The following is a 19,301-nucleotide window of genomic DNA, read 5'->3' on the forward strand; positions in this document are numbered from 1 at the left end:
ATGATTGTAAATTCTTTGCTGTTGACGTTAGTCCCATTAGCACAAAAACATCTTTTCCACTATTGCTATACGTGGGCTAATAACACGAAATCTAGATTTTTTCCACAATCGACTGTTTCATTCTACTGAATAAATGACTTTACTTAAATTACAAAAATAATGGCTGTGTTATAATTTCTTAATTTTAAGCCCACCAGCGAAAGTTGTATTATAAAGATAATATTCTATATAATTATTAAATAACTTTAAAAATGAACAGCACTTTGGATATTACAATTTCAGTTGTTTTGTGCGTATGTATTACGTAGTTTTATTTTTCTGTGATGTTCTGTAACCTCAAGGATCTCCTCACCACGGATCTACGGACGTTTTGAGGCTTTCACACGACCAGAAGATCACCAATTACCACACACATATGTAAAGCAGAACACATGTCTCAAAGTACAACAAAATGGTGAAAGACACAACAGGTTAAACAAACAGAATAAAAACATTTTCTGTCAGAACTGAAGACCTTTTTGCATTGAAAGAAAGTAAGAAAAAACCTGATGTGGATTAGAACATTTATTCAGAAGTATCGACAATGTTTTTAAATAAAATAAAATTGAAACACTAATGTGTAGAAACAAATTTTTCATGTAAGTGTAATATGAGAAAATAATTTGTTTTCTTTTTTGCTTATTAAAAGATGCCTTCGCTGAGAAAGTGATAGTCTGTAGCACAACGCAGTTTAATAGTTTATAGTGGCCATATCAAAGGAAACACCACAGAGTGATTTTCACGTTTTTACATAAAGGTGGAAATACCCGAAAGCTGTAGAAGCTCATAGAAGCATCCTCTTAGGTGTGATCATATAAAAAAAAACGCAGATGAGTAATTCCCCACTGAATTACTTTGCCAGATTGTGTCACGTGCAAGATAAATAAAACAAATTAAAATGGTAATTGAGCTAATGTCTGTCATGTTATGAATGAAGAAATTATTCTCCACTCTGATAGTTCCACATTCTAATTTATACAAGTTGCAGCTGACGAGAATGGGCATTTGTCAGCTGTAAATATCCACGTAACAAATATGTTGCTGGGAATCTCTAGTTATTTGATAATTTTGATTTATGGGTATGGATTATTAGAAGTAAGTGGTATAGCTGTATAAACAAAAAATTGATGGAAAGGAGTATGAAAATGTGTGTAATGCACATGTAGCTGAGACTTCTTCTCAATTGTTGGTGTTCTCATGACTAGCGGCGTGGACCCTTCGCCAACATGGGCGGTCTTCCGCGGTGACAGCGGGATGGACGCGGGCCTGCCGTTACAGTGACGTGGCGCCCGTGGACAGGGATCTGAAGCCAGGACCCCCGAAGACGGCGGCAGCCGCCCGCAGCAGCGGCCCGGACCACGAGTACAGCAACCAGAGGGGGAAGGCGTAGAACACGGCCTTAGCCGTGCAGTGCAGCCAGTACATTCTGGAACAAGCCGAACAGCTGTTTCCAATCGCGTGTCGACTCCATCAGAACCGTACAGGTGTTGCAAAAATTATGCCATCTTCTGAACGACTGCGTGCTCTATTGCCGAACACTGTGCTTCTGGAGGGCTATAGGCTTTTATGGCAGCAGGAATAAGTCCATCTAAAAGGGTACTGCGAACGCATAAAAATGCTGACAACTATACTTAATTTACAAGAGTGTAACAAAGAATGTGAACTCTTAGTAGGATGGAAATTATAGAAAAATAGGCATTTTTCTTGACGAACTCTTTAATACGCGATTAACCACATTAATTATCATACTGACTTTACTAAATTTTTCTGAAGATCCGTAAATTAGGTTTTTATTTGCCAATCCATACTTGGAATCTACGCACTGACTATCTTACTTCTATGCTTGAAGCTTTAGCTACACATTAACAACATGAACATGTGGAAAGCCTACAGTACAATCGTATCATTTAAGCCAGAAGTTTTTATTCTATAAATGTTTGTATGCGATAATCAAAATTTAGGTAAATTTTTGGTAATTAATCGGTACTTATTTTCTTCCTGTTGATAGTGCGTTAGTCTCTGTTCTCTACATTCCTTCAAATAGTATACTGCAACATCCCGAAACATTTCAGACTCTAGATTTTTCTGTGTAAAATAAAAAAAATGTCAGAAAATTTCATTCTCAGGACATTCAATTCAGAGATATGTTTGTTGTTTACGAATGAAAACACAGAAAACACTGGTGTATTTCTTTCACAAAACGGTTTTAGGATGTTACGCTATCGTGAGGAACAAAGATAAGGATGCGGTGCAGTGAAAATTTGTTAGATCAAAGATTTTAAACTGCGGAGTATCCCCATTTCCAGAGATGGAAGTTGTTAACGTTAGATTTAGGAACAAAACATGAAGGTCTATTTCATTGTAAACGCAATGCAAGACTAATTAACTAAGGTAAAACATGTGACACATTAACTAATGAACTATTTACAAATTACAAAACTTGTTCATTGAAGAAACTACATTACAAAATTAACTCGGGTAACGTGTTCCAAACGTGTGGCTGAGAAAAATAATTTCGTCCTAAAGTACAAACAGATAAGATGTACTAGTGCGATTAAGCAAGTAAGTGAAGCAGCTGTGGTTATGCAAAGTATTTTTTTTTAACCCTTAACTCGCTATGTGACTTCTCTGTAACGTATACCACGAGGTGGGGTCTCTGGGATCCCTATATTTAAACCGAGATTTAAGGCAAAAATCAGTTGAAGTTCTTAATTTATACTATATAACACTTATTTTTACGATTATTTACCTGTTGTTTAAATGCTTCTAGTTTATTTGATTGCACTAAACAAGGTCTGCAGCATTTTACTATTTATCACACAAAAGCACACAATTTTGTGTGGTTCTTTTAAATAGTACACATAAATATATTGCGAGAGTACTGAAAAATTATATAATGTCTATAGCAAGTAAATTTCCAAATAAAACTGAATTCCAGGGTTTAAATTTGCGCATAAAAATTCTACCAGATAGGTACAAAAGTAAGTCTGTGTAATTGATATCCATTGCTGGGAACTACATTTTTATTATCATCGCTTAGAACACATTCGATTTTAGCAGACACTTTAAGTATTCATTGAAGAGACAGATAGATCCCCAGCACAACGTTCCTGAAGTTCTTCCTCTGAATGATACTCTTGTTCGATAGCAGTACTGTGATCACTGGATAATGTAAAATCGTCGTCTTTTTCGTTTATTTCTTGATCTATACCACTGACACCTCCCTCCATAGACTGACTAACAATTTCATCAGACTCGGGGAAGTTAAAAATGACGCTTTTGTGCCAACAAATTTTATACTATACCGTGTCGTACTGAAAAAAACAGGTACCTAGTTCACGAGGCGCGGTCTGGGAGACTCCAACACCTATCAATAACACGTGTCAACAACAAACACAGAAGGCGGTAACGCTTGGCAATTTAAGGAGGGTAGGTGGAGTATAGAAGAATTCCACCACAACTGGCGTTGGAGAGCGAGTTCGAAAATGTTCGTGCTATCTGAGAGAGTAAAGGGTTAACACAACAGGAGAACTTATAGTAAGTGAAATAAAGGAAAATGAGGCATGTGAGTAAGAGGGATAGTTTACAATATGGCCTGGATGGGATTATAAGTAGTATTTAGAAGTGGCGAGTTAGGGAACTGTGTCTGCTCATTCAGTACCAAGCCTAGGCTGATGGACATATGTTTATTAATTTATATTACGTCAATACAGTCATCTTCCTTCCTTTATGGATCTAATTTATGATCCACTTCTAGTGCTTCTAATATTCTCTACGACAAAAAAGGATGCATCACGAAAGAGCAACTCAAATTGGTCACACACATCTATTCGTAGAAGTATCGACGGAAAATACAAAACTGTAAACTTCGGCAGTCGATGGATCAATGTATGACGGCGCAATTTTACACCGGAGGGCATAAAGTCTTTATAAATTGCATTCCGTGTACTCACTTGGACTGTATCTATGCCTGATAAGACAAGCTCGTGAATGATATACGCAGATGTCAGTATTTGAGAGACGACGTGCAGTTGGGTTCAAAGAAACTGGTTAGAGTAATCGGCGAACCGCTTGACATTTGAATAGGAGCGATGCATCTGTTGGACCGTGTTGGCAGGAATGAGTGAACCACGGCCGAACACAGAGTCGAGAAGGAAGCGGACGACCTAGAGAGACGACAGGACGTGAGGACCGATCAGTCATTAGAGGGGCACTCAGAGTCCCTGGTTCACTGTCACCATCGATCCGACATGCAACTGGTCCTACAGTAATCACAAGGATCACAGAAAGGGAGCCAAGCTGAAAGCGCTCGTTGCACCGACTGCATTGATCTCTGTACCCCAATCAGCTCGTCTGTAGTGGTGTCTTCCGTGATGAGTCCCACTTTGAACTCAGCCCCGACCATTAGTGAAGACGTGTCTGCAGACACTATGGAGAACGGTGGCATAGCAAACTGACTGTCGACCGTCATACAGTCCAACTACCACGAGTGATGGTCTGGAATGCCATTTCATTTCCCAGCAAGATCCCCTTGGTTGTTAACTGCGGCAGCCTCACAGCACAGTGGTGACTCGACGATATTCTACGCCCCGTTGTGTTCCACTCCATGGCAAGTCATAATAGAGTCGCAGCTTGTCGGCCTATTCCACAGTGAGACGTCTGCGACCACCCACGGATTAGCCAGGACTGAACTTTGCCTCTCATGTACTTTATTAGTTTTCGTAAACGTGTCTCCAGCCTTTTTTGCACGCTCCAGCTTTTCAATTTTTACAGTATTCTCATACGGTATACTTTACAACACATTTACAAATCCTTTCGAGTCTCCATATCCAGGGAACTTCACATAACTTACACCACAATTCTCTTTTGACCTTAGAAAGCTTCTGAGAACTACCTCAGGTTCCATTCCAGCATTGTAGCCATAAAAATTCAGAAGACAAACATGATCCTGGTTGCTTCATTTGCAACCATGGCAATATTTTGTCAAACTTTGGATGCCCATCAGCGTTCCCTTTTCTATGGATGTTGCTGTGTCAGTGACGTGATCCCGGTTCTGCCCCGTCCCCTCAAAATTCGCACTTGTGTTAGTGCCACCTTCGGTCCCTTTCTGCGCTGTTTCTTTTTGTATAATATATTTCGAATACTATAAATAGGTTTAATAATGTTATGTCAAGCAAGACCTGTGCTCCAACGATAATTTATGTAAACAGCTGAAGAGGCAGGAGCTCTTTGCGTTGCGACGGCATTATTCGACAAACTTATCATAATACGAAAAGAAGAAAGGGTAAAAAGCTCTTGTTCGGGACATGGGGGAGAACGGTTGGGAGTAATTTTTATCCAACAACTAGCATTGTTGTAGTCGGCAGTAAATATAAAACGTATGTGGACCAGATTTCAGTAGCAACTGACGTCAAGGGACAGGGAAAGTGTAGAAATACAGTGTGTACTAAAGTCTGGGAACACTTTCAATTATTTGTTGCACAAGAACTAAACATTGTACAGATGTCGTACATATTGCATTTTCAAGAGAAACTCTGAAAGTTTTTTTACAAACATTCGATATGCGAACCATGAGTGACCCGGCAGACGTCAATACGGTAATCGAATTCTTGCTATACCCGTTCCAGCATGGCATCGTCGACTGTGGTAGTCGCTTCCCGTATTCTCTCCCAGAGATCTGCTACATCACGTGCTAGAGGTCCTTACACCAGATCTTTAATGTGTCCCCACAGAAAAAAGTCACGCGGAGTGAGATCTGGCGATCGGGGTGCCATTCCATGAAACAGGTCCCCCTCTGTCGCACTGCCGATCCATCGATGAAACAACTCCGTGTTCACGTACCCAGGAACTTCACGATGAAAATGGGGTGGAGCCCCTTCCTGCTGAAATATGAACGGAGAGTCCGATTGCATTCGAGGCAGCAGCCGTTGCTGCAACATGTCCAAGTCTCTCGTGCGCGCTCCACATTCACTTCACTCATACTGGGACGTTCGCTTCTCTGTGCCGGGCACAAGCTACCCGTCGTAACAGAATTTGTTGTGCCAGTGGTAAATGGCGTTCCTTGATGGTGGCTTCTAACTGTACTTGGTTCTAAACATCCGTTGAACAGCTGTAGCACGCTTGTTTTTGTCGAACTGCAACACACCGAAAGCTCGCTTCGCACGTGAACTTGCCATGTTTGCGACTAGCGGTGACTATCGGCAAATTATCAAACTTCAAAACGACATATGTATGATATCTGTACAATATTTGGTTCCTGTGCAATAAATAATTGAAAGTGTTCCCGGACTTTATGTACACCCTGTATTATTGGAGAATATAATTATAATTTCAAGGTATGAGAGTGAGCATCATTCTAGTAATTTTTCTCTTCATGTCACCATGTATTATTATCGGCAGTTTGTGGACCGTAGTGATAGGTGTAGGATGGATGAGTAGCACGAACCTGCGTCACGGCCATTGCTTTATTTGAGGAAATTATTATTTCACTGATATTAGATTTTCCCACAATACGGCAGCTAATCTCCACCTTCCACTTAACGCGATGGGGGCTCCTGTTGTCCAGATATGTGGGAACGATGCGAAAACAAATTTTCTAGGTCAAAGAAATAATATTGTCTAAGTCATTTTGTAAGTAGGCTGTTTAGGTTTTTTAATTGGTAACGCCACCTCTGTATGAAAATCACTGGCTGTGCTGTGTGCAGTCTGTGGCTGCTTTGCATTGTTGTAATACTCGCCATTGTCGTGTTAGGCAGCTGGATGCGAACAGCGCGTAGCGTTGCGCAGTTGGAGGTGAGCCGCCAGCAGTGGTGGATGTGGGGAGAGAGATGGCGGAGTTTTGAAATTTGTCGTGAACTGCTATATATATTATGACTATTAAGATAAATACATTGTTTGTTCTCTATAAAAATCTTTCATTTGCTAACTATGCCTATCAGTAGTTAGTGCCTTCCGTAGTTTGAATCTTTTATTTAGCTTACAGTAGTGGCACTCGCTGTATTGCAGTAGTTCGAGTAACGAAGATTTTTGTGAGGTAAGTGATTTAGTGATTTGTGAAAGATATAGTTTAATGTTAGTCAGGGCCATTCTTTTGTAGGGAATTTTGAAAGTCAGATTGCGTTGCGCCAAAAATATTGTGTCAGTTTCAGCACAGTCATGTATAATTGTTCAAAGGGACGTTACAATTTCAGATACCTCGTCGGTAACAGACTGGAGTTCAGTAATAGCTACGCCAAGGAGAGGTACTGCATTATTTTCCTCTTACGCAAAGACGTGGTCTTGATTTTGGTGTGCAAATATTTTAAATAAGAGTATCAATATTAAATAGATACTTCCAATTGCACACCAAGTGTCCTCCGATGGTTACTTCATAGAAGCGGTACTTACTAGACTATGGCCTTCAAGTGGTAACGGTGTTTCTCATGTCTTGGAGGTGGTGGTCAATCTACGATAGCACAAAATGCTTGAGCTGCTGTTCTAACCTTCTCCTTCCATAAGCTAGTCTAATATTTGAGTTATAAGCTCTTCCTTTGCACAGTCCTGGAGAATAACCAGTTTTAGTTACTCTACAGAAATCACAAAACATCTTAAGCATACTGGCCGCACATTTGCTGCCTTCAGGATCTTTTACAATTTCAGTGCCACCTTTTCCACAGAGCGCACAGACAGCAACATCCTTTAGAAACCAACACAAAGCACTCAGTTCAGCAATTGCGGAACTACATTCGGCTATAATGTCTTCATCAGTTTTCTTAGAAGTGTCACTCTAGGTCTCCAAACTTTTGAGCTTCTCTCTCGAGGCACTTGATGAAGTCGACCTATCTCTAGTCGGTTTTTAGATGTTCTTGCACAGTCCCTACTCTCTAGCGAAATAACCCGATTACCAAATAACTTGTTTTTTCCAGTACCAAAATACTTTTTTTGGGACAATAACTTTCGAGAATGTCAAAACAGCAACAAATGAAAAAACTAAAAATTTTGCAGTGAGGTGACAAGCGTCATGGGATACATCCGAGTGTTGTGTCGGACCCTCCTTCACCCTGTCGTAGTGCACCAGCTCGACGTGACATGGACACCACTAGTCGTTGGAAGTCCCACGCAAAAATGCAGAGTGTTGCCGGTGCAGGATTTTGCGCACAAACTGACCTCTTGATTACGTCCCACGGTGGGCGATCTGGGTGACCAAATCATTCGCTAGAATTTTCCAGAATGTTCTTTAAACCAGTCGCTAACAATTGTGGTATGGTGACAGGGCACACTGTCATCCCTAAAAATTTCATCGTTTTTGGGGAACATGAAGGCCATGAATGACTACAAATGGTCTCCAGGTAGCCGAACACAACCATTTCCAGTTAATGATCGGTTCAATTGGACCGGAGGACCCAGTGCATTCCATCTAATACAGCCATACCATCACAGAGCCACCACAAGCTTGTACAGTGCCCTGTTAACAGGTTGTCAACCTGGGTCCATGGCTTCATGTGGTCTGTGCCATACTCAAACTCTCCCGTCATTTCTTACCAACTGAAACTGGGACTCATCTGGCGAGACCATGGTTTTCCAGCCGTCTGTGGTCGAAGCCATAAGGTCACGTGCCCAGGAGAGGCGCTGCAGGCAATGTCGTGCTGTTAGCAATGCCACACGCGTCGGACGTCTGCTGCCATTGTTTCATTAACGCCAAATTTCACCGCTCTGTCCTAACGGATAGGTTCGTCGTACGTTCCATATTGGTTTTTGCGGTTGTTTCAAGCAGTGTTGCGTGTATGTTAACACTGACAACACTACGCAAACACCGCTGCCCTGGTCGTTAAATGAAGGCCATCGGCCAATGCGTTGTCTATGGTGAGAGGTAATGCGTGAAATTCGGTTTCCGAAATGGAATGTCCCATGCGTCTAGCTCCAATTACCAATCCCCGTTCAAACTGTGTTATTTCCTGTCGTACGGTCACAATCGCGTCGGAAACCTTTTCGCATGAATCACCTGAGTACAAGCGGCACCTCCACCAATGCACTCCCCTTTATACCTTGTGCACGCGATACCACTGCCATCGTAGCGGTGGCGCGGTTCCAGACTGAAGGGCCTAGAACCGCTCGGTCACACCGGCCGGCCGTATCACTGTCCCATGACGTTTGTCACCTCAGTGCACAAGCAAACCAACGCTCTAAACTCAAAGATACACAACGGAAAACATAAGAGCAGAGCAAAGCGTATCTTCTAACATGGCTTCCAAATCGAAAAACAATGGTGTAGCGTACGAGGTGTGTCTAAAAAGTTCTGTGAACGGTGCCATATCTGAACGGCAACTTGGATCATGTGTGCATGGGCATGGGTCTTCAGAGACTCGAGGAGAACCGAAACACGGCATGCACTGCAAGTGACAGGCTGTGTAAACAGACTGCGACCAGGTGAACGTAGTCAGTGAGGAAGTGTCCAGCGCAATGGAGCAACGTGTAAACATCGAGCTCTGTTACAAATTTGGAAAGACTGCAACGGAGACACATGGAATGTTAGTGAAGGTGTACAGGAGTGGTGCCATGAGCAGAAAAGGTGTTTACGAATGGGTTAAACGCTTCCGTGAAGGAAAGGAAACAACTGAATACGAACCACGTTCAGGTCGGGCATCGACAAGCAGAACACCAGGAAAGATCGAGAAAGTGCGACAAATGCTGGCACAAGATCGGCGACGGGCTCTTTGATTGCGGGAGAATCGGGAATTAGCGGAAGATCTGCCCCCGATTTGTGCCGCACAAGCTCACAGACGGGAGTAGAAAGCAAAGCGGATGGAAACTACTGGTGATTTCATTTCCTTGTGTGACCAGGATCCAGTGCTTCTCAACACCATCATCACGGAAGATGAGAACTGGTGCTACCAGTTCGATTGGGAATGAAAACGGCAATCGATGTCACGCTTTTGACCGTCTACCCCGCGACCAAAAAAGAATCCGTCTGCAAACATCCAAGGTGAAAACACTTTTGATCGCCTTCTTCGACAAGAACGGCATCATCCACTGGGAATTTGTTCCTTCAGGTCAAGCCATTAATACTGCACTTTACCAGTCGGTTTTGAACAGATTGCTACAGCGTATCCGGCTACTGGGAAATGGATGCAGCTCCATGACAATGCCCCTGCACACTGTGCGATCCGTGCGCCAGTTCCTGGCGCAGAAGGTGGTAACTGTCCTCCAGCACCATCCGTCCTCCCTTGAGCTGGCACCTGAGGACTTCTTCCTGTTTCCCCGTTTGAAGGGGGCCATGAAAGGTGAACGTGAGTGCCATCAAAGATTGTGTGAGAACCGTTCTGCAATCGATTCTACAGGAGGCCTTTGCTGATCAACTAGTTAAAATTTCATAGAGTGGCTATAGGTCCGCCATGTTTGAAGCAAATTGAAGTTCTGGCCGCCATTTTTTCTTTAGTCAAGGCATTCGTCTGCTGTGTCCCGCCCCCTTGTAACTGCGTTTGACTTACTTGAAATAGCCCATACTAGCTTTATTTTTTCTAAAACAAGCAATAGACAGCAGTGATTTCAGTGTACACTGACAGCAAAAAGGGATGTTTTTGTCGAAATATGGCTAAACTTTTCGATGTAGATAACACTACAAGGCAACTCAAATAAGTCTGTCCATCCACTATAACGTTACTTGTTGCCCATAAATTAATGCAATTAGAGCAGGTATTACGGTGAAACTTCTAAACATGCTGTGGTTAACTATTAGAAACAGTAACGGGCGCAGAAATGCGATATTTTTGTCGCTATTTCAAAGTAAACAGTCAAAGCCTCAAAAACCAGTACACTGTGAACGAGAATTTATTTGAAATATGTCTTACAAGTAGTTAACACAAGCATAGTAATTCAATAATAATAATAATCTACAAGAAAAGTAATGTGCTAATGATGTCACTGTAACAGCACTATCTCGCAGATTGTCGAAAGGTCGCTTTCTGGGTTGTGGTCGTAATACTTTATCTTGCTTTTGTAAATGTGGTGGAAAGTTAAAGATAGTAGGTACTGCTTTTGACAAAAGGCGCCTCTGGACATTTGTGTGGTACATATATTTCTCTTCAAAATGAGCTGAACAGAGGTAACTGGCTGTAGTAGGAAACCAGTTTTCTCGCTTCATATTTATAACCCATCTTTTTGTAATTTCCTTATCTTTTAAAGGAAATCTGTAATCAACGATAAATAAATTACTTTCCTGCATTTGTCTTAAGCATAATTACAGTTCCAATGCAAATGACTCTTTAATAAACATTAAAAACCGTGTGTCGTATTTCGGTACTAATATACTTACTTATAATTTGAAATATTTGTTGTTTTATCGCTGCGATTTGTGCAGTTGAACGCTGAACACACTGCAGGCATGTTGACTTTATATTTTGTAACAAAGAAGTCAACTAGAAAAGTTAAGTATTGCAGTAATATCACAACAGCTGACACACTTCCAACACAAACAACAGTAACGTTTTCCTAATTTCCTAATGTTTTGACTAAGGAGAACATGGCGGCCGAGTTAGTGTTGGTTGCCGCTAGGAGCGCTGTAACTAGTATCTCAGCCACTCTATGAAATTTTAACTCTTTGTTGCTGATAGCTTTCCAGAAGCTGTACGAACGCTGTCATAAGGTGTTGTAGCGGTTGGCGACTATTTCGAAGGGAAATAAAGAACATTTGTTTGTATCTTTCGTTCTGTTTGTTGTCTGCTAGTATTCACCGAACTTTTTAGGCACACACGTATTTCTCTAGAAAGGGAGACTAATGGCAACATCTGATGTTGAAATCAACGGAAACATGGGCGCGGCCGCACGTGGAGAGTCCTTTAGGTTGCTTTCTATCGTTCTGCACCTTTCTCAGCAACGGGTAGACGTTTCAATTTATGTCACATGTAAGGACTACGATCTCTTGGTGGGATAAGAAATGTAAGCTTCAACTCAATCCAATCAGAAGATACGGCTATTTAGTCACATATTTTGATATTCGCAGACTTACTCATTAAAAACCACATTGTACGTCCCGTTGAGGTATAAAGATGAAATTTGGCAAACACCAAGGTTTCACAGTACAAGTGAAGGAAAAAATTCGAAGATGGTTAATTTCAACTTATATCACACGAAAAGTATTTTTTTTCTTTTTAGTTATTTATATGTCGACTTTTACTCTTTCCTTCTGTTATGTTTGTTCTGTTTGCCAGGCACTAAATAAAAATCTATTAATTATTGATATAAATAATTAACAAGATTGAACATAATTAATTACAAACAATGAATGCTAACATTAATTATGTTATTATACTATTGATGTAATATTAACAACACTTATTAAATATTAATAATCAAAAATAACTAAAATCAACAACGGTTATTATATGACTAGTTTGTTTTGTGTATGGGTTCAGAGCATACAGTGGGTAATTCGTAAGGTAACGAGGTATGTGGCTAGTCAGCTGTGGCTGCGGCCTGGTGCGAACAGTATACGGCTGGCGCCTGTGGGTCGTTATAGGAAACGTTTTTCTAGAAACAGAAATTGCTGGTCAGACAGGCAATCCCTCCCACCCTCTCTCCTTCGACAACAGGGAGACTTTTCAAACAACCAGTGTAACCCTGTGAACATACCCTCACTGCACATAAAAAAACTATTTCTGCTGCATTTACAGTGTATTTCATTAAATTTACGTTTCTAAAAGTAAATGAGAATAAAGTGCTTACCTGTTGAGTCGTTTGCGAGTTCCAGATATATCTGCCATATCCTCATGTAGCAAGTATGTTTTTGCTCCAATTACAGTGTTCCTCATGTAGTCGACCCTATCAATCTCCGAGGTATCAAAGTAAAACGTTTCCTGGTCCTGTGGTGACATGTATTCGAGTAGCGAAAAGAGCTCCTTATTGATAAAAAGCCACTCGTGGAACATGTAGTAATTTAACATTAACTGGCCCGTTTGCAGGCGCTTCTGGATGTGCACCAAGCTAAATCGGTACAAAAGATTATATAAGTTTCGTATTGAACAGAAAATAAATAGTCCAACACAGAATTTCAGCTGATGACACAGTGGAACTAACAGTATTGGAGTTTGACTGTACAAGGACACACAACATGATGAACAGAATAATCTCTTTGCTCAAGAGCCTATATCTACACTTACATCTACATATAAATCAAAATCCATAGTTGCAGACCACTGTGAAGCGCGTGGTGGATGGTGCTTCTAACCATAATGTGTCCCATTACATACAATTATAAAACTTTCGACTGTTGTTTCCACCGCCATCTTCAGGAATACAACTGTGGACTTCTGGGAATAACACGGTGATCCGTTTCCATTCACGATGATCTGAAAAGTTGCATGCAGTCGGGCGCTTTGGTTGTGCACAGCTGTTAATAGCAGTGTAGGATAGTCCATGTGCGTGGAACCAACAGAAACAGGAAAAGAAATACAAATATAGTCAAGAAGTGTGAGAAGGAAAGGGAGAGGAGGGGGGGACAGCATGTGAGGATTTGTTGCCAACAAGGAGCGGCCATTTTGGAGGCCTCTACCATGGATGCAACTCGTGATTTTTCAAACGGTGTCATGTGACGTAGCCTACATATAGACAGCTACGCGAAAATAACAATGATATCTTTCATATGAGCATTGATTCGTTCAGTCATGAATTGTGATTCGTATTTCTTGTTTAGATGCCAAGTGAAAGCTTTATGTAAGGTGTGGTGTCACCGCCAGACACCACACTTGCTAGGTGGTAGCTTAAATCGGCCGCGGTCCATTTAGTACATGTCGGACCCGCGTGTCGCCACTGTGTGATCGCAGACCGAGCGCCACCACAAGGCAGGTCTCGAGATACGGACGAGCACTCGCCCCAGTTGTACGGACGACATTGCTAGCGACAATACGGACGAAGCCTTTCCTCTCATTTGCCGAGAGACAGTTAGAATAGCCTTCTGCTAAGTCCATGGCTACGACCTAGCAAGGCGCCAATTGTAACAGTTCATGTATCTTACGAGTCTCATTGGTATAGTCAAGAGAGATGTATCACAAGGAGTGATTAAAAGTTAAGTATATTCCAGCTACGTACTTTTCTTGCTACCATTCAATAGTTATCCTGTTCCAGACTTGACGCCAGTCGGCGTGTGTGTACGCGTGCCTTTCGGCTCCCTTCTCAGAGTGGCGTAACTAGCTTGTTACGCCACAACGGACTGGCGACGAGAGAAGTGTTCTTTCTGATTGCTTACATTTACTTGTGTCATGGCTTCGCCAGATGTACTGTCCGAATTTTATCGCTTGCAGAATCAGCAGACACAGGCGTTATTGGATGCCCTTGGACAGCTCGTCCAGGGTCAACGTGCCATTCAAACCGATGCGGCAGCCGCCACTTCACCGCTACTGCAGCCACAACTCGCAGTTGCACCGCCTTTTAGGCACTACGATCCAGCGCAAGAATCGTGGCCAGAATGGTCCCGACAGTTTGGCTTTCATCTAGCCGCCTACAGAATTCAAGGTAATGAGCGGCAGCCGTTTTTGCTTTCTTGTGTCGGTGTGTCCACCTACCGTGTGATAGTGAAATTGTTTCCCCGACGCGACGTAGCAACTCTGTAATACGAAGAAATTTTGTCTGCTTTAGATGCCTATTTCAAAGAAACAGTTATTGTGGTTGCAAAACGGTATACGTTTTTTCGTACAAAACGTACGGCCGGTCAAACTAATAGGGAGTGGGTAGCAACATTGCAAGGACTTACTAGGGACTGTGCCTTTGAATGTGACTGTGGCCTTTCTTATTCAGATACAATGGTACGTGATGCAATTGCACAGAACGTTTCTGATGTTCGCATACGGGAGCAAATTTTGAAACTAGTTAATCCCTCCCTTCAACAAGTGATAGACATATTGGATAGACAAGACACACTTGACTGTGCTCAGGAATCTTTTGAAACTTCGCCAGCCGTGTGTAACATTAACCGGCCCGCTGGACGCGCTGCGCGGCCCGGTAACCTGCCCTCGCGCACTTCGACGCAGCTGCCGCTGCGCTCTAAACCAGGTGTGCCGCGCCAGCACACAAATGCAGTGAAATCATGCCCGTGGTGTGCTACTAGACATTCGCGTGAACATTGCCCGTCACGCCAAGCTATTTGCTTTTTCTGTAATAAGAAAGGACATGTTCAAAGTGTTTGCCAGAAAAAGCTCAGATCAGACAATCACAATCATTCCAGGCCCTTTGCTTCGCGCCGGAATCGAACCAAGGACACTCAGGATCGTGGACCTTCGCCCATGGACATTCATGTAGTTAATTCCGCTTCGTCCAGTGCCACTTTCTCTAACAGTGACTGTGTTCGTCCCACAAAAACTGTGCGTCGACGTCGCCGGAAATCACGTCAAGTCGCAAGTGATTCTGTACCAGTGTCTGTTCAAATTGCCCAAAACAGTCGCTCTTGTCGTCAGCAGGACAATAAACGTTTTGTAGATTTGGACTTTAATGGCAAGGTCATACCATTCCAGCTCGATACTGGAGCTGCAGTTTCATTGCTCAATCACGACACATACAAACAACTGGGCACACCTCCGTTGCGTGCCGCAAATGTTACGCTAAAAAGTTATTCAGGACAGTTCATCCCTGTGTTAGGACAGTGCACTCTCCTTGCAACATATAAAGGACAAACAAAACTTGTGTCATTTTACGTTCTTCGTTCTTCTACTGCAGTGAACTTGTTTGGTTTAGATTTATTACAGTTGTTTAACATGTCTGTTGTAAATCAGGTCCTATCAGTGAATCAAACTGTGCCTTCAGACAGTGTTTCTCGTCTGTGTGACGAATTTGCAGACATTTTTGCACCGGGCTTAGGTTGCGCTAAAAACTATGAAGCACATTTGGAACTGAAAGTAAACGCGCAACCGAAATTTTTCAGAGCGCGCAATGTTCCCCACGCATTGCGTGATGAGGTCGCAAGAACATTAAACGATCTAGAATCACAGGGTGTAATTGAACGTGTGCAAGCTTCTCTCTGGGCCTTACCCTTTGTAATTTTGCCAAAACCTTCCGGAAAATTGAGACTTTGCGTGGACTTCAAGGCCACAGTGAATCCACAACTAGTGATTGCTACTTTTCCTTTGCCCAGCCCGGCAGATCTTTTTGCTAAACTGTGCCCGGGAAAATATTTTTCAAAGTTGGACCTAGCCGATGCGTACTTGCAAATACCGGTGGACGACGAATCCCAGGGCGTATTGGTGGTTAACACGCATCTTGGATTGTACAGGTTCAAAAGACTGCCGTTCGGGTGTGCATCTGCCCCTGCATTGTTTCAGCAATATTTACAAACTATTTGTGCATCGGTCCATACTGCAGCAAACTATCTGGACGATATAGTGATCTCCGGACAGACAGAAGAAGATCATCTTGCGAACCTAAGAACATTATTTCAGGTCTTGCGACAAAATGGTCTTCGCTTGCGGAAGGACAAATGTGTGTTTTTTGCTCGTGATTTACCATACCTGGGACATGTCATTAATGCCCAAGGCATACATCCGAGTCCAGAGCACCTCCGTGCCATACAAGAATTGCCTTTGCCACAAAATATGAAGCAGCTACAGAGTGTGTTGGGTAAAATTAACTATTATCATAAATTTGTGCCGCGTGCTTCTTCCATTTCAGCTCCGCTTCATCGCTTACGCCGTAAAGGTGTTCCGTTCGTCTGGACGACGGAATGCGAACGCGCCTTCCGCCAGTTGAAATCGGCGTTGCTTTCCAATACTTGCCTTACGCCATTCGATCCCCGGAAACCCCTTTTGTTGATGGTAGATGCATCGGATTTCGGGATCGGTGCTGTGCTAGCGCACAAAGTTGGCTCGCATGATCGCCCTATTGCCTTTGGGTCCAAATTGCTCTCGTCTGCGCAAAGAAATTACTCACAGATAGAGAAAGAAGCTTTGGCTCTCGTGTTTGGTGTTACTAAATTCCATGATTTCTTGTATGGTCGTCACTTTACCATCATCACAGACCACAAACCTTTGACATCGCTTTTTCATCCGACCAAGCCTGTACCTTCACGTACAGCGCAGAAATTCATTCGCTGGTCTATTTTCCTCTCGCAGTACCGCTACGATATCTTGTATCGGTCCACCGCTAAGCACGGAAACGCCGATGCGTTGTCCCGTTTGCCTGTTGCTGAGGATAAAGCATTCGATTCTTCTGAACTTGCTTGCATGTTCATTGATTCGGAAACCGATGAAGTGGTCGAATCGTTTCCGATTGATTTTCGTCGTGTAGCCACAGCCACAGCTGCTGACCCTGTCCTTGCTACCGTTTTGCGTTTTGTTGCTACGCAATGGCCCTTGTCAAAGTCTCGGATCGAGGATCACTTGGTTCGCCGATTTTTTGCTCACAGGGAGAGACTTTTTGTTCGACGTGGTGTTTTGTTGTTGCGTTCTGATAATGATCAGTCCCGAGTCGTGGTCCCACGTTCGTTACAGTCCTCTGTTTTACGGCTTCTTCACCAAGGCCATTGGGGTATAGTGCGAACGAAACAACTTGCTCGTCAGCACTGTACTTGGTTCGGAATCGATGCTGCGATTACGAAAATGTGCTCTTCTTGCATGGCGTGTGCCGAACAACAATCCACGCCGCCGCGGAAAGTCTTTGCATGGCCAAAAGCCACTTCCCCCTGGCAACGCTTGCACATTGATTTTGCTGTTCCATTCTGGAATGCTCGATGGTTGGTTCTGGTTGATGCCTTCAGTAATTTTCCTTTTGTTGTCCGGATGTCTTCCACGACGTCCTCCGCCACCATCCAAGTGTTGTCTGCTATCTTTTGCATTGAAGGTCTTCCGCAGACTATTGTTTCCGACAATGGTCCACAATTCATGTCCACAGAATTTCAGTCATTCTGCAAGGCCAATGGTATTCAACATCTGACATCCGCACCGTTTGCGCCTCAGTCAAACGGTGCCGCTGAACGATTGGTCCGGACTTTCAAGTCACAGATGTTGAAGTTGAAAGAGTCGCATTCTCGGGAGGACGCATTGTTGCTCTTTTTGTCCTCGTATCGCTCTCAGCCCCGAGATGGTCAATCGCCGGCTGAGTTGCTCCACGGTCGTCCTTATCGAACCTTGATGTCTTGGCTGCATCCGCCGCATCAGGTTCCTGTGCAGCGGCAGACTCCTGCTTTTGCTCCAGGCGACGTTGTATTCTATCGCAACTATCGCGGTTCACGGCGTTGGCTCGCAGGGCGCATTCTTCGCTGCCTCGGCCGCGCGATGTATTTGGTTTTTGGGGCCTCTGGTGAGGTGCGTCGGCATCTCAATCTGCTGCGCCTCTGTCGTCGCACGGGTTCTGCCGCTCCCCGTCTGCTTTCAGCGACGGTGCCGTCCGGTCAGCGCCCTGGGGACCCATCTACTGGCTCGCCTCATCCCCAGGTGTTCCCGACGATGCCTTCCATTTTGCCCCATGGCGACGCGCCGCCGCAGCCGCCGCCGCCGCCGCCGCCGCCTGTTCTCCCGCCGGCACCGCCCGCATTCGACGCTTCGCTGCAGCCGCCAAGCGCCTCCCTGGGTCACGCGCCGCCGATCGTGTCCCGTGACCAGCTGTCCTCCGCCATGGAACTCTTGCCCGCTCCGGACCACATGTCATCGCACGTCGGGTACCCCGGCGCAATGGAGGTCGACCCTTCATCCCCTCCTGTCTCATTACGGGCGCATACACCGCATGTTGACGTGCACCCTGGACTAGGTTTTCAGGCGTTTCCTAGCTCCCCTCGGACCGAATGGCCGGGTGCGGGTGGCACAGCCTCGCCTGTTGTTAGGCTCCCCACCTCATCGCATACGTCAACATGGGGTCCTCCCCACGGCGGGCGGAAGCCTTATAACACGACCGTTCGCCGATTTTCGGGGGAGGAATGTGGTGTCACCGCCAGACACCACACTTGCTAGGTGGTAGCTTAAATCGGCCGCGGTCCATTTAGTACATGTCGGACCCGCGTGTCGCCACTGTGTGATCGCAGACCGAGCGCCACCACAAGGCAGGTCTCGAGATACGGACGAGCACTCGCCCCAGTTGTACGGACGACATTGCTAGCGACAATACGGACGAAGCCTTTCCTCTCATTTGCCGAGAGACAGTTAGAATAGCCTTCTGCTAAGTCCATGGCTACGACCTAGCAAGGCGCCAATTGTAACAGTTCATGTATCTTACGAGTCTCATTGGTATAGTCAAGAGAGATGTATCACAAGGAGTGATTAAAAGTTAAGTATATTCCAGCTACGTACTTTTCTTGCTACCATTCAATAGTT

At 43.9% G+C, this 19,301-nt stretch overlaps 1 protein-coding gene across 2 annotated transcripts in view; it reads right to left on the reverse strand.

The window, feature by feature from the left end:
* Nucleotides 1-549: 549 nt before the first annotated feature.
* The window catches only part of LOC124711767 (fatty acyl-CoA reductase 1-like), a 149,919-nt gene continuing 131,167 nt past the window's right edge, over nucleotides 550-19,301 (reverse strand). For both annotated transcript variants that reach the window (XM_047241980.1, XM_047241981.1), the window contains exons 8-9: nucleotides 12,739-12,996; nucleotides 550-1,465 (exon numbers count right to left, since the gene is read on the reverse strand). In XM_047241980.1, coding sequence (XP_047097936.1) covers nucleotides 1,312-1,465; nucleotides 12,739-12,996 — 412 coding nt within the window. In that variant the 3' untranslated portion in view covers nucleotides 550-1,311. The remainder of the gene's footprint in view (nucleotides 1,466-12,738; nucleotides 12,997-19,301) is intronic.

The sequence above is a fragment of the Schistocerca piceifrons genome, chromosome 8 (assembly GCF_021461385.2).
Source record: "Schistocerca piceifrons isolate TAMUIC-IGC-003096 chromosome 8, iqSchPice1.1, whole genome shotgun sequence".
NCBI lineage: Eukaryota > Metazoa > Arthropoda > Insecta > Orthoptera > Acrididae > Schistocerca > Schistocerca piceifrons.